We start from the raw sequence: 15,665 nt of genomic DNA, 5'->3' as shown, positions 1-15,665 counted from the left end.
AGGTCAACCTTCCAAACCCATATATATATATATATATATATATAGATAGATAGATAGATAGATAGATAGATAGATAGATAGATAGATAGATAGATAGATAGATAGATAGATAGATAGATAGATAGATAGATAGATAGATAGATAGATAGATAGATAGATAGATAGATATAGATATATATAGATAGATATAGATAGATAGATAGATAGATATAGATATATAGATATAGATATATAGATATATATATAGATATATAGATATATATAGATATATAGATATATAGATATAGATATATATATATATAGATTATTATAAATAAATAAAATTCTTCATTTGGGTCACGGAGCCTCCTGAAGCGGTAATGAGATTAGCTATGTTGTACACGTTTGAGCAGATGTGTCCGAACAGTGGGCCGCGGGCCATTTGAGGCCATGCGTTACTTTTTAATTGACATGCAACAAATTCTATGAAATATAGGCCACACATAATTCTTGGCTATAAAGTACTTGTGAGTGTTAACACAAGGTGGAGCTTAAACAAGAAACCCTGATTCTCCAATTCTGAGTACTGCAGGTCATAAGAAGGTTTTATGTGTTTGGTTGGGTTGAGTGACAGCATGATTTTATGACATTCTAAATGTTCAATCTCAACTCTTGCCAGATGTATTGAGTGATGGAGTCAGATTTACTGGAGGCAAATCTAGGTAAATACAAGTGAAATTTTGGCCCTGAATCAATCAAGTGTACATCTACACAAATCTAAGGGGCCTTTCACATTTGGATAGTCTGGTACTTGGTTCACTTGGGGGTGGGGTCAGAATTTTCACACCTTCATTTGGTTCGGGTGGTGTTTAAGCAGCACTTTTGGGACCGGATCAAACCGCCTGAAAAATGTGACGCATGAAGTGTCCAGAAAGGAAGTAAAAAAGAAACACGACTCATTGATTGAAGTTTGCTGCTTCAGCCCGTGGTGGCTAGGCTAATTAGCTTGTGGCTAATGGGTAGCCACAAACAACCACGATAAATAGTCTTCAGACCAGATATCAATGAGATTCTTCCTCACTACTTCTTCTCTACTCCACGTCTGCCTGCGAGACATTTTCCAACTTTTTCTTTCTGCGTCTGATTCTTCTGATTCGTCCGGTTAGCTTAGTTTGTTTACTACCCAGAATGCATTGCATTCTACATCACATCTTCTCACCACACCCGCGGGAAAGACCATTTGCAGGAAAACTGAGACCCACAGTTTCAAGGTGACCAGAGATTGCTAGTGAGATCTGGTTGAGAGTTCGGGGGGACGTCCGAGACGACCAAACGAAACAGTCTTTCCCAGAAACTCCCTGAACTCTGGTCCGTATCAAACAGAGAAATGTGAACACGTCCTAAAAGTCTGCTACTGTTGTCTTGTGAATGCATCAAAACGTGCATTTCATTCATCCATTCATTGACTCATCCATGGTATTCTCACATGTTATGCAAGTCAAGGCCGAAGGAGCTGAAGTTTATCCCAGAGGGATCCAGCCAGGGTTAACACAGACAGGCTATTAACCTTGTAGTAACAGATAGAACATGCAAACATCACACAGAAAAACCCTTTGCCTTCTCACTCTAACACAATAGCACTATTCACTTTATCATATGGTCCGCCCAATTCTACCATATCAATTTCATTAAAAATGCAAATATTGTGTTTAACAACCAGTAACATACACCAGCCTTCATTTCAGTCCAGCAGTGACCACACTGTGTCACATCAAGCTTAAATTCTTCATCCCTGGGCTCGGTGTGTGTGTGTGTGTGTGTGTGTGTGTGTGTGTGTGTGTGTGTGTGTGTGTGTGTGTGTGTGTGTGTGTGTGTGTGTGTGTGTGTGTGTGTGTGTGTGTGTGTGTGTGTGTGTGTGTGTGTGTGTGTGTGTGTGTGTGTGTGTGTGTGTGTGTGTGTGTGTGTGCTGCCTGACCACAGAGTCAGAGCCTCACAGTCCCGACTCCCCCTGCTGAGCTTTGTAAAAGTTTTAGTTAACCCTCGGAGTCCTTGCACGCCGAACTCAAACAGTGATCCTCATCAGTCACCTTGGCGACAGAAACCTGCAGCACTTTCCATGATTTAGCCACGCAGGATTCTGTAACTCCAACTCGCTGGCAGCGAGAAGTGGGGAAACGACCAAAAATCGATGTCTCATCATCTTCGCGAGCAGTCACTGTGCTACCAGGCCAGCTGATTCCGCTAATGACTTGTGTGAAAAGCATATTTGAACTTCACTTTACTTTTAAATTGTGTCTCATTCGGTTAATTGACCTTTTGCTAAACCCCGCCACTGAAGCAGGAACTAATAAGAGCAATCCTCATTATCGTAGGAGCGCAGAGGGCATGGTCTTTTTCTTTTTTCTTTTTAGTCTTTCTAAAAGCAGTAACAAAAGAAGGGAAAAATGTTAAGAATTCAATTAAAGTGTCACTGACACGTATTTAGAGGGCTTGGGAATTCACTATTTAATTGCCATTTCTGATTAGTCAAACCTGTCTCGAGAAGACTGATTGAATTTCAAAATGGATCTCAGAGGCCTTTGAAGCAACGCAGCAGAGTTCCGTTGGTTTCAAAGGTGAAAGTGATGAGTCAGCTTGATTTTTGATTTCAAATGTAGCCAAAAGCCTAATGAGGGCGCTACTGTGGCCTTCTGTCCAGACCAGACCTGGGAGTTATGGGGCAAGTGCCACTTTAGTTTTCTCTGACTGGTCCGTCAGGGGGTGAGAAGACAAAATAAATGGAACAAAAATATACGTAATGCATGGAAGTGGTGTACTGGTTTGCCCTCATAGCAAGAAAATCCTCAGTTGGGCGTGATTTAGTAAGATGCTCATATTTTTATGCATTTTTGGGTAGACCAATTAAGAATAACATGAGTGACATCACATGCAATTTACAGTTTTTAAGTGAGGTTTTTTTTTTTTCTTTTTGCATGAATTATGTAAGAAAGATCAGCTGGAGATGTATTAATCCTCCGTTGGTTGGTGCGTGAAATATGATACTATAGAGCCGAATAGGTTGGCACTGGAAGTTATCAAACATACTGGACTTTTACAGCACATAGATAAAAAAATTACTGAAAATAAAATAAAAACGGCAACATGGGAGATGATCAGTCACATTTGAAGAAGTGGGGGAAAATAAAAGCAGCAGCAGACATTTAGATAATATTGCTCGACCTGTTTGGATAAAGTCCACTAATAAAGGTCCTGGAGAGCCAGTGGAAGAAAAGCCTCTCGCCACTATAACTGCAGTTTCTCTTCTCAAGGCTGAGCAGGATTGCGCCTCTTTTTCAAATACATTAAATACTTGACGCATCATATTTCGTGCGATCTGGGTCACATATTCCGTTTTCACAGAGGCAAGCATGCCAGATCCATAGTGTGTGTGACTTCGGACGTCTGTCAGATGTGATCCTCCAATAAACTGTTGTGTGCGTGCATGCAATATCGAGTTTAAACTCATCAGATCAGGTTGTGGTGTTCTGGTGTGGATGTGAGTGTGTGTGAGACTGTTTCTGTGTTTGCCCTGTGATGGACTGCTGACCTGCTGCACCCTCTGACCCTGGATTGGATGAAGTAAAGCGGTTGATGCATGCAATACATCTAATTTGCTGTCTGGGTTGTTGTTGTTTTTCAGTGTATGTAGTTTAGCTTGTTACTTATCATCTTTACTGCGTCTGCTTGCAGATCAATCACACCAAAAAGTGGACTTTGTGGGACAAAAACTGAAATTGGTGCAGAATGTTTTTTAACTAAATGTGGGAATCTATAGACTTAAAGCAAAAGATACATTTTTGCACTTCATTTGTGGAAAACAAACCTTTGGGTTCTTGGATCTCACTCTGAATCATCGTAACCAGACAAAACAGGCAGAGAAACACAAGAAACTTGACTAACGCCTTGCAAGAACAGTAGTTAATCCAAACCATGCAACATAATGCCTTTTATCAAGATATTCATTCATATTAGGCAGAATTGATTATAAGTCATGACTGAGCCCTCCATAATAGTCTTTATTTTCCATGTGGCCCAAATAGGAAAATTGATTCCCCACCGATGGTGTGCAGCACTCCTCCCTAATTTCATGTCTTTCAAAGGCTGAGGATGCTGACTTTTTGCCTGGTCCATCCATCAATCCATCAATCCATCCATCCATCCAGATCAAACTCATTGATAGTCCGAGCTTTGCCAAGCTCAACGATGCTGTAACGCTATATTTTGAGGAAGATTTTCTGACAATAAAATGATTGACTGGAAAATGAAACTCAAGCTCCGCTGCAAACTTGTAAGTGTTCCAGGTGTAATAATAACCACATGCCGCGCTCCGGCAAGCTGTTCTGTGTCATGTTGTGCGTCTGTTACGCCCATGCATCCATATTTTCCCTCATTTCATCCCAACTTGCTTCACTGCAATCTTTAAGGTCACCACACATGCTGCTTTGGTTCCCACCTCCACCGTCCGCATGTCGACTGATCCCTGCCGCTGTGAGTGACTTCTGTCTGCTTCAAGCTGCTCTTGTAGTAGTTGCTGTCGTTGGTCTCGTTGATTGACACGCTGCCGCTGTTGTTGTTGTTGTGCTTCTCCTTGCAGACGGTCTGGTTTGACCTGCACCAGAGGCTAACAGACACAGATGGCACCACCAGCGCAGTAAGTAGACTGAACGCTGTTTGAAGACTAACCCTGCAACACACGGCCCGCAGGTCCAGCACAGCTACAGGAGCCCAAAAAAACCCCACCATTACCAAGATTGTGCACCCCAAGGCATAACTTTGAGATGAAATCAACATGGCGCCGAACTTTATGAATGACTGGCAACCCAAAAATAATTCTGGCATCCTTCTCATTGATGTTTTGAATTATTTCTCAGGCAATGTGCGAAATCTGTTGTGTTGTCTGGAGCTGAATAATTCATGGACGCTCAATTTTCTGCAGAAGCATTAGTAGAGCCACACACAATCTTACAATATCTGTGACTCGCACAGAAAGCGTAACTAGCATATCAGCAGTCTGAGACACATGCAGCATTTCCAGGATGTGCGATAATCATCAGTGATTCACAGGAAAAAGAAATGAGCAGCGTGTTCCTTTAGAGCCGCGATTGGATTGAAGCTGCCTATGTTCACATATTTGACTCCACTTTCAGATAAAATTCTTACCAAGACTCTTATCAGAAACAGGTATACCTGCAATGAAGTGAAGATAAGAGTGCAAAGGAGCAATAAATACTGTCAAATGCTCCGTGCAGATGTGAAAGGTTGGAAAAATGCAACAGCTATCTGTGTTTTGGTGTATTGTGGTCACACAAAGTCCTGTCTGAAAAGGAGGAAAACCCTGCAGATAGGAGAAGCCTCCTGCAGTGAGACGAGGTCAGGTGTGTTTACTGCATTGATTCCTGCTTATGAAACGGGCGGAGAGGCATCACTGACGACGGTGTAACGTTGCAGTGCATTTACACCTGAAAAGGCGATAAATGAATCCTGGGAAAACTCTATCTCATGTGGGTTATTCATACCCCCCCCCCCCCCCCCCCCTCAAAAAAACACTCTGCACCAGTCAGATCCATTAAAGTCTGTATGGATTTACCATTGCTCAGAAAGATATGCCTGCATATTTCAGTTATCTGATTTATAAAGCTGGGAATGCATGCTTTTTAAAACCCTGATTCCAAAAAAGGTGGGATGCTGTATGAATGAAAACATGAAATCGATTCATTTGCAAACGTCCTAAAACCCTTATTTTACACCCAATAGAATCAGAAACACTCAGACTTACTGTCATTTTATGTAAAATATAATTTTTTTTTATTTGATGGCAGCTCATAAATGTTTGCATCAATTCATGAATTGTTCAACTTTTTAATGACGCGCTGCTTGAATGAGCCTAAATTCTCCTTGGCACGATAAAATATATTTATTTCAGCACATGAGATGATTTCTGTTAAGGTTAAAACATGTGAATCGATATTTAAAAATGTACTTATTATTGACCATTAATCACACAGTTTGTGAAGTTGTAATTAACACTTAAAATAGCCCATTCATTGCATGAAAATTGTGTTACTTCAGACTCGTAAACCTCCGTAAAGTCACAAGCTGGAGCCCCTCACCGGGGGCTTTGCTCCCAAGTGATACATTAATGACAAAATACTCCAGTGATACTTAAATTCACTTTGGCAAAAACTGCATATAACGTTTTTTATTTACAAACAACCATCCAGTAAATTATTAAAGTAGAATTGTTCATTTGATACTGCATCACTATTCATCTTCTTTTCTCAAGCGTGCATTAGCATTAGCATTAACAACCGGGAGCAAAAATGGCGAAATTTTATCAGATTCGGCATTTTTCTATTTACATGTTAAACCAAAATAAAATGAACACAAAATTATTGTTATTATAAAGATACGCAAAACATGCGCATGCAATGTATAAATTCAGTTAAGGCTACTGCTATAAATCTGTTTTTCAATTAGAGTTGCTGTACACAGAAATGTAGATCACTGTGAAACTCCCAGAGATTGTATTCAATTTACAGAATAGGTTACCTAAACACTTTAAGCTCCATCAGTGATCAGACCTTAAAGCAGAAGTGCAATCAGTCCTCCAGCGCTGCTGTGGCAGTCGTCATTAAAACCAACCGTTACTCCTCTAATTCAATCCCATCTACCTGTGATCTGCAATCATCATTATTGAAACCTGGAAAGATAATTGGCATTTGGTATCCCTCTCCTCAAATTAGCCTTCACATAGTGCTGCACGGTTGAGGTTGGGATGAGGCGATCAGCAGAGAAATGGAGAAAAACACGGGTTTATTTTTAACGAAATAATCGACAAAGCGTGCAAGCTTGAAATAAAAGCAGGGGCGTCTTCGCACTTGGTTTGATTAAAGCAAACTCTTGTGTGATTGCTCTGTTGTGAATGTGTGTTTTCCCTGTGATGGACGGAGCAAACACACACAGAACTGGAGGTGAACCCTGGAGCAAAAATAACCTTTATTTAAAATATAATTACTCTACACACCCTCTACCTGTAAGTATTTCACTAACCAGTTCACTGGTTAGTGAAATACCACATGTTTGCTTTTTGTGCATATAACATCGAGCCTTGGACATGAAAGTGAAGAGTCAGATCTTCCTTCTAAGGGAGACCCGTGGAATAATCACCTTCTGCACTCTTGCCCACAGCAGTGGAGCCACTTATGATTCCCCATTAACTGCTGGGAAATGGTGAGCGCGCTGGCGAAACTGTGCTGTTGTCATGGCCACAGACACAAAAAGGTTATTATCCGAGTCGACTCACAAGACGTTTCAAGTTCTGATTTGAAATTAAAATAATGCCTCTCCAAAAAAAATAAAAAAATACACAGAAAGGTGCAATTACACAGACAAGGAACAGGAAGGAAAAAAGGCCATTTTATTTTAACAACCAGTAAAATATTAAACATTCAATAGGGAAGTTGTTGTTACTGTGGTCTTCAAAGACTTTGAGACATTTAATGAAGGTACTGTCAGTAATTACCCCGCTTTGCAGGGCCCATTTGGCTGTTTGTCAGTGGGCTGATTCACAAAACAAAGTAATCAGTATCCGGTGGGGAACATTTTTTTATTTTTTTTTGCTCTTTGAGGTAATCATATTTGTGCTTTCACACAGGCTGAGAAAACACTCAGCTACAGTTCCCATGGTAATGCAGCACAAGTTTCATGTGGCTCCCTCCAAGCTCCCAAATGTGTGTGTAAAAGTATGAAACAAAATGTGAAATCTCTCACTGTTCCGAAGGAACATATTTGCATTGCGTCCTGCTAATTTATGGGGGAAATCAAAATATTTGCAAACTAACAATTATTAAAAAAAAATTTAAAAACAAGAGTTCTCACCTGAAAACTTTTGTAACGTTGGTAAACTAGAAGTCTGACTAATTTTAATCTAATAAAGCCTGTTATGTAATATTGTTCCAATAGTGTAATAACATATTTGCCAATGGTGCAATAAGTTATTATGTGATTGGAGGTAAAAAAAAGAGTTTTCGAAATGTTATAACTGTAGCCAATTATGTAAAAATACACACAAAAAAGCTGCATTTCTTGGAAATTAAAAACTTTTTGCAGGTTTTATGTTGTTTGTTTCTGAAAAGAAGCTGTAGTGGATAGGATACTAATCATGTTTATTTATTGAGGATGCATCCTCAGCAACGTTCTCACAGTCATCACCATCTGATTTATACATTATTGGCAAGTTATTACATAATTGGCTTTATTACATTCAGAATGGCTGTGAAGTGTGAAGTGTCCTCTGAAGGGAAACACCCCAAAATTAACCCTCTCGATTTCATCTGACAACCAACTCACCGCCTCAAAAATATGCGCTTCGACTTTAAATCATCGAGGTAGATTAAGGTTTTTTTTATTGTTTGTTTCACAAATGGATGGTTCCCTTGTTGCCCATTTCTCACCTCCATTACTTTTTCAGTGTCTTCATGTGTTTTCCTGTCTCGCCTTTTACTTCCCTATCAATAAGAAAGTCTCACTGTCTTTGTCTGTTTCCTATCTGATGAGCGTTTCAGCCTTTATATCAGTTTTTGGCTGCTTGGACCTTTACAATGTTTAATCCATCTCTCTAGTGGAAGTCATCATACTCGCTGCATCTGCTCATTTATGTATACACAACACACTGATTTTGACACCTTCTCTCTTGTGTAACTGAACAAGATCTTGTTTGATTCATTTGGTGGAAGTACTGTAAGATCCAAGGACAGATTTACAGTTCTCTCTATACAGTAGCATCAATGATTATTGTGACTCCGAGAATGTGTCATAGAACAGCTGCACAATAGAAGAGAGCTGAAGAAGTTGAAGTTTGGGCGGAAAAAAAAGTTTGGGTGTGTGTAAATTTCTTCTTTTCTCTAACAGCTTATATCAAACATCCACTTGAATTTCTAAGAACCAAACGTAATGTATTTAGTGAGCGGAAGAGGTGAAGAAAAGGGTGCTGGTGAGATGTTCTTGGTGGAGATCAGTTTTGGGGCAAATAGGATGAGAGTGAACAAGAAGGTTTATAAGACTTGGAGATGGTGGCAATGACCAAAAGACGGAAAGCTGAGCTGAAGGAGGAAGATGCTGAGAATTTCATTGGGGGTGAGCAGGATCGACAGGATTAAAACTGAACAGATCAGTGGGACAGCTGGATTAGAGGCGACGTTAGAGAGGTTGAGATGATTTGGTCATGTGCTGATAAGAGATGGTGGATTTATTGGATGTTGGAGATGGAGATTCTCCAGCAGGAGCAGGAAAAGAAGACCTCAGAGAAGATTGGTGGGTGCAGTGGAGCAGATTATCGGTGTGTCAGGTGACAGGGTGAGATGGCCGAGTAACAAGGAAGACAAAGAATCATTGCACGACTGATCAACTTAAAGTAGATATTGGGTCAAAGCTGCAGCAGTTTGCAGTAACATTGAAGTTGTGTTGCAGTAACATCATTATGCTCCTGTAAAAAAACAGCAGTGCACAAGCAGGCAACACAATATTAATCCACTCTCATGACACCACTCTGCTGAGGCACAGCCCGGCTTTTAACGGGGATGGCTGGGAGATGACAAAACTGTATTTAATTTGGGGACCGCGTACAACCTCTGAACAATGCACCATACTGCGCACTCAAATTAAGACCTGTACAAATCTGACATGCTAATGCTTTTGTGACGAGAGAAGCTACATAATCATTTAAACCTTAAAAGCCTAACGTACACCAGACTCCTCCCCTGGGGATGGGATGCTACTGATTGGTCACACATTTTCACACAGGGAATCACACCACCTGCACTTGTACCATCGTGAGCTTTTCTTTTCTGCTGTTTTTTTTAACCTGGTAGGATAAAAAAAAAAAAAACACCTTTGCTAAGGCTTTTGAGGATTTGCAGGTCAAGATGAACTCCTGTTCTGGTGCACAGTATGATAGTTTTAATTTGACTAGAAGGTGTTTTCTCTATTATATGTCTATTATATGATAACTGACACCTTTTCCTTCAGTGTGTAAATCGATTTTGAGAAATTTCACAAACAAATATCAGAATTTGTTGTTTTGTCTTACGCACACACTGTCGTTTCAGCGTACTCACAGTAACATGAACCAAATAACCAATCCAAAGAGTAAATAACCTCCAACTCTAACGCCAATGACTTACATTTGGTTTGCTTTGTTTATATCACTAGAGTTTCAAAGTGAGAGCTTGAATCGTGATGATTAAAAATGGAATGCCCCCCTTTCATGCCCCTCAGAAAATCTGTTTTCAAAGGATTCAGTTTTACATAGAAAACCACCAAAAAGCAACTCAGTATCGCCTCAAAATGTGAAAAGGCAGCAGACATGTAATGATGCCACCACATCTTATTGACATCGATGTTGGCTGCAGGAAAAACGTACTTATGTAACTTTTTCTCCGTCATTTTGAAGCTTTAAAACGCCGACCAGAAGGAAACCGAACCCAAATTTGTGTGTAAACTGTTAAGAGTCCTCGCTTCTATGTTAACAGTTTATCATACAGGGTCTTTTATATTACAGGTGTGACTCACCGGTCAGGTTTGTGAACCACTGAGCTTAGATAAAACTATCTTCTTCTTTTTTTAAACATGTTTTAATGGAAAGCAATTTTTCCAAAGTGACTCTGTTGGAAAATAAGAGAGAAACGCCAACATCGCGCACAAAGTAGCAGCAGCGACAACCTTTTCATTTGGGAGGCTTTTTATTTCTTTATCCTTTTATTAATAAGGGTTTATTTAACAAAAAATGTAATATTTCTAGAGAACAATACTAACCCTCAGTAAATGTGGGACAGACATATTATATTTTCTTATCTTATTTGCCTTCCCTCTTGAAGCGTCTGCTTGATGAATACATTTGCAGACATCCTACGAAACCAGGTGATAATGAATCCGACCCTTTTGATCCCAGACGCAGACACGCAGCTTGTGAAATAAAGTGCAACATTCCCACCCCCTCCTCCTCCCACCCCTGTATTTCACCCTCTCATCATACCGTCACCTTTCGATCCCTCTCACGCTCGCTAACCCCGCCCCCTTATGTCTAATATGTCTAAACACTTATTTCTTTTAACAAGGTCGCGCTTCCAGCCTTACTCCTTTGGCCGGGTCGGCGTATCCCCGGCGACCTTCCTGCCCCCACCGGGAGAAAGACTGAGATGTGATTACCCGTCATCTCCTCTCAGCCCTCTGTCAAAGCAATCATCCCTCGCTCGCTTTCCACGGAGACGCTCGGTGACTTGCGTCACCCCGTCGGATCATAATGGTACCGCATATCTCATGGGGGATGCTTTAAAACTTGCGGGTGCATTCGCGTGTGCACTTGTATCGGACACTTGTGAGCCGCGAGCATCTCGCTGCCAATGATTTCTGTCATGTGAAGTAGCCAAATCAATCACTGCTACTGTATCTTGTCGGTTCTTTCATCCCCCAGAGGCGTATCAGGAAGGAAAGGAGAGGCAATAAAAACAGAATAAGGTATGGCTTAGAGGAGGGGAAAGAGAAACCAAAGGAAAATGTAAAGGCAGGAGTGGGATATCGGAGCCGATTATAGTGCAATAAAAGAAAGATAATAGAAATAGGACGGGCGACTGTGACGGAGGCAATACCACAGGAATATGAGCATGGCTCTGGTTTTTTAGTTTTTTTAGGTTTTTTTGCCGAATGTTTTGAATCAAGCCCAAGGTGCTTTCTTGAATCTCAACAGCACAAATTTGTCACCTCCCCCCCCCCCCGTATTTTTCCGCTGCATACACTGTCTTTGCACAGCTATGTTTATCTAAATGAAACACATAATTAACCAGCAGGCGCGGAGCACAGACCACAAACCGACGCCAACGCTCAACTGTTTTTCCTCCTGCGAGGCTGCACTCTGGAACAAAAAAAAATAAAAAATCACTGCCTGCCTTTGACGTTTCTTATTTCAAGAAAATGCGATTAGTTTAATTAAAAGCTGACCTGCGTGTTGTCGACTGCACAAAAATGACATTGTCTAAACCTAGAAGGGCAATCATGTCTGAAGAACAATCAACTCAAACATAAATATAAACCTTATGATTGAAAGGGTTTTTTTGTTTTTTTTCTTCTTCACACCAACTTGTGGCAATTCTTCAGTGAGATGCTTGATTAAATGTTTTTAGTTAGGGTTTGTAGGAGTTGGAATACCTTTTCCTAGCATGATATTTTTTATTTTTTTTTACTTTTGATTTGAGAAAACAAAAAAATAAGTGGAAGGGAAAATGGCTGCTTAGTCTATGCAGTCACACAGTTTTCCTAGTGAATGTAAAACCACATCAACTCAAGAGATTGTATTTTATGATGAATTGATTTACTGCTGATGCTCGCGACACGGTTTAACCACACCGCCCCGTTTGGACGACAACGTTTTCAAGTGAAAATGCAAAAAACTGTCATTGCATTATTTACATGATGATGGTGCTCGGAACGGTCAGGCTCCTTCTCCGTGTACACGGAGGGAAATGCTGTTGTGAAATGCTGATGCTGCGCATGAGCACCACAGACGTAGTAAATAATTCTTCTGCACATATGCGAGTAGATGGACAATGATAACAATGGTGGCTTCCAGAGTGCCGTGACTCCAAGTCCATATTCTCAGGCCAATTGTGCAATTATATAATTTGGAGGCCAACGTGTCTATACAGCCAGGATTATTTTTAAATTGAGTTAATAGATTGAAATGACTTCATTCCACTTAATTTCTGTATAATATTCCACCACCATCTATTGATCACCAGGATTTTAACCTAATCCATGCAGGATTTGATTCGATGTCTCTGTCTGGATCAAAGTGATACACACTGTCACCCTCAGAGCTATAAAGACACAATCCAACTAACGCCATAATCCAATTAGTTTTTTCCTCCACATTTTCTAACAGTTCGACATATTTAGTTAACAAACTAATCAACCATGAGATTTTTCTCTCTGAATTGATTCAAAGCTAATCAAATTATATTAATGTAAGAAATGTAAGCTGGCACAGAACATGAGAGCTTGAGGGGGGAAAAAAAAGTGACGTGAAGAGAAAAGACACCACATGGACAGCTTCAATGTATAATACATGCTCCAGTAAGGTGTCGACAAACTGGAACGGACAGCTGGGAGGTTAGAGGAGAACGTGAGGTTCACCAGGGGATATTCGGGGGCCTTGTGAAGACCATTATGAAAAATATATTAAGAGGTTATAAATATGGATATTACCGTGTGAACGGGTCACATGCACATGCTCGGATGGACGCATCATTCTCAAACCACACCAGCGCTGACTCAGATGTAGTGTGCAGCCAACGTGTGCCGGCTGCACAAAACGGTGCTTCATTCAATACGTTTCATTTAATCAGGCTGTTATATTGTGCTTTTATAGCATTTTATTCAAGTAGGTAAGACTGGTTTGCTTTTTTAAAAAATTTATAATAATAAAACTATGGTAACTGTGCTGAATGGCAAAAAATAATATATAACAAAAAAAAAATTAAACAACTGAAATACCAAAAAGGTTCAAACTACTAACGTGATCATAATGTCTTCAAAAGTCTAATATAGCTAAATAGTAAAAAAAAAAATCTTAGGAATACTTAATACAATATAAAACAGTTTTTGAGTATAGTTCTTAAATTTCAAAATTCAACAAAAGCTGCAGTTTTGGTAAATTTATCAAAACTATATATACATGTTTACAAGCTGTTTTATCTTCATTTTGAGTATTAAACATGTTTTGCTGCTCAAAATGAATTTCATTTAATGGAAAGTGACCAAAACTAATATCGGCTGCGTTTCATCTAGATATTTAGTAATACCTCACAACTGTAATAGCTCAATACTCACAAACAGCGAAACAATTAAAGAATATAATTATCCCATGCATTGCGAAACAAACATGGATTGAATATTTGTTGATTTGGTAAATCAAATTTAATTAGGTAAAGTTATTGATTCTTTTGAAAATTAAATTTTTCTCCTAAATTCAAGAAATGCTTGGTCAGAATCCCTTTTTTTGTGAACATGTCTTGGCCCTCACAATGATCCCTGTTACTCATTTCTAATGAGAACGTCAATGAAAATTCACGATAATTTCCTATCTACAAATAAAATCAGTAATGCCGATTACCTTAAAAATCAAACCACTTAATTCAATACATAATGTCAGTCCACGCTGCTGAAAACATGTTACATGTGGTTTTTAAAACATCTGCATCGCAGCTTGTCTGAAGCCTGCCAACGTGCTCCAGTGAGCCAGTTGATGTAAGCCTCTTCAGTGGGATCGGTTGGTTCTCTATAAGAGAAGCTCCTCACATTCATATCCCTGCCCTCAACATCCACACTCGTTTCATAACGCTGCACACGGTGGTTCAGTCGGTTTTAACTGTTTTATTCGGCTCTAAATGAGCTCTTCCCCTCCGCCTCCATCGCCTGCAGCTCGCCCAGATTCCCCCCATATCCAGAGCCGCTCTCTTGGGGACGTTTTTCATGAATACAAGGTAGAGTGGCCAGAGTGTCCTCTCAGTGACACTCCACTTCCAGTTTGACGCAGCACCACTGCTGATACATTTGAAGGAAGAGAAAAGATATGAGGAAAGAGAATGAAGAATGGTCACTTATTGAATTCTGATTGAAGTTTCCAGTATCAAAGAACACGGCGAGCATTGAAGAGGAAGACGACTTGGCAATGTTTATATCCGACTTTCCAACACCGGAAGGGTTGAACCACTATTGAGATAAAGGATTTGAAAGGCATGTTCGCCCCGGGCGAAGGAATACTCAGAATACTGTGAAGAGCAGTGATTGGTGGGAACTTACTTGGGTCACATCAGATGTTGAAGGAGGTAGGATGGCAGCAGGGTGCTGACCTGTCCTAATGGAGGAGTTTACCTGCAGGAGTTTTGGTTTCTAAGAATCTTTCCCCCCACGCTGAAGAGTTCTAAAGCTGGACAAAACCCTTCTAGCGGTAGAGTTTGACCTCAGACTTATCGATGACACAGGAGTTAGAGACTTTCTCCTTCTGGGAGCTGCAAGTCATTTTCTACTAAATGCGTAAAATCATTTATAAGGGCAAACCTCCTGCAAGATTTTGTTAAATTTGTTTTCATGTTCCAGAATGAATCCATCCGGGGAACATAAGTTTACGGGCTGCTCGACGGGAGGTACAGGAAATGAATAGATGGGCCGGCGAAGACACATGAACAGAGTGCTTCAACTCTGAAGAGACTCAGGTGGAAACACTGAAATCAGCAGAGAGAGGGCACAGTCGCATGGCATGAGATGAAAATGCACACAAAATATCAAGACAAGCAATGTAAACATAGCCTACACAAGACAACTAGACTAAAACAGTGGTGTCAAACAGATCATAGTTCAGGGGCCACATACACCCCAATTTCATCTTGAGTTGGCCAGACTGGACAAATAGTCCCATAATAACCTTTTAAATTTAAACTTTAAAGTTCTTCTTTCTCAGGGTGCAGGGTATACTCGATGAAGATCTCTATATTTTCACAAGACCAATACTGAATATGACAACAATCTCAACATGAAGTCAATTTTAATGAAACCCTCCAGTGCAAAACACAGTGAAATGTCCCAAAAACTTCTTC

At 40.1% G+C, this 15,665-nt stretch overlaps 1 protein-coding gene across 1 annotated transcript in view; it reads left to right on the top strand.

The window, feature by feature from the left end:
• Positions 1-15,665, top strand: part of necab2 (N-terminal EF-hand calcium binding protein 2) — a 142,374-nt gene that overhangs the window by 100,168 nt on the left and 26,541 nt on the right. Inside the window, exon 9 of the mRNA XM_080474449.1 lies at positions 4,613-4,669. Coding sequence (XP_080330575.1) covers positions 4,613-4,669 — 57 coding nt within the window. The remainder of the gene's footprint in view (positions 1-4,612; positions 4,670-15,665) is intronic.

The sequence above is a fragment of the Lipophrys pholis genome (assembly GCF_963383615.2).
Source record: "Lipophrys pholis genome assembly, chromosome: 11".
NCBI lineage: Eukaryota > Metazoa > Chordata > Actinopteri > Blenniiformes > Blenniidae > Lipophrys > Lipophrys pholis.
Note: the sequence above shows the minus strand (reverse complement) of the source record. Positions and strands in the feature narration are given on the sequence as shown.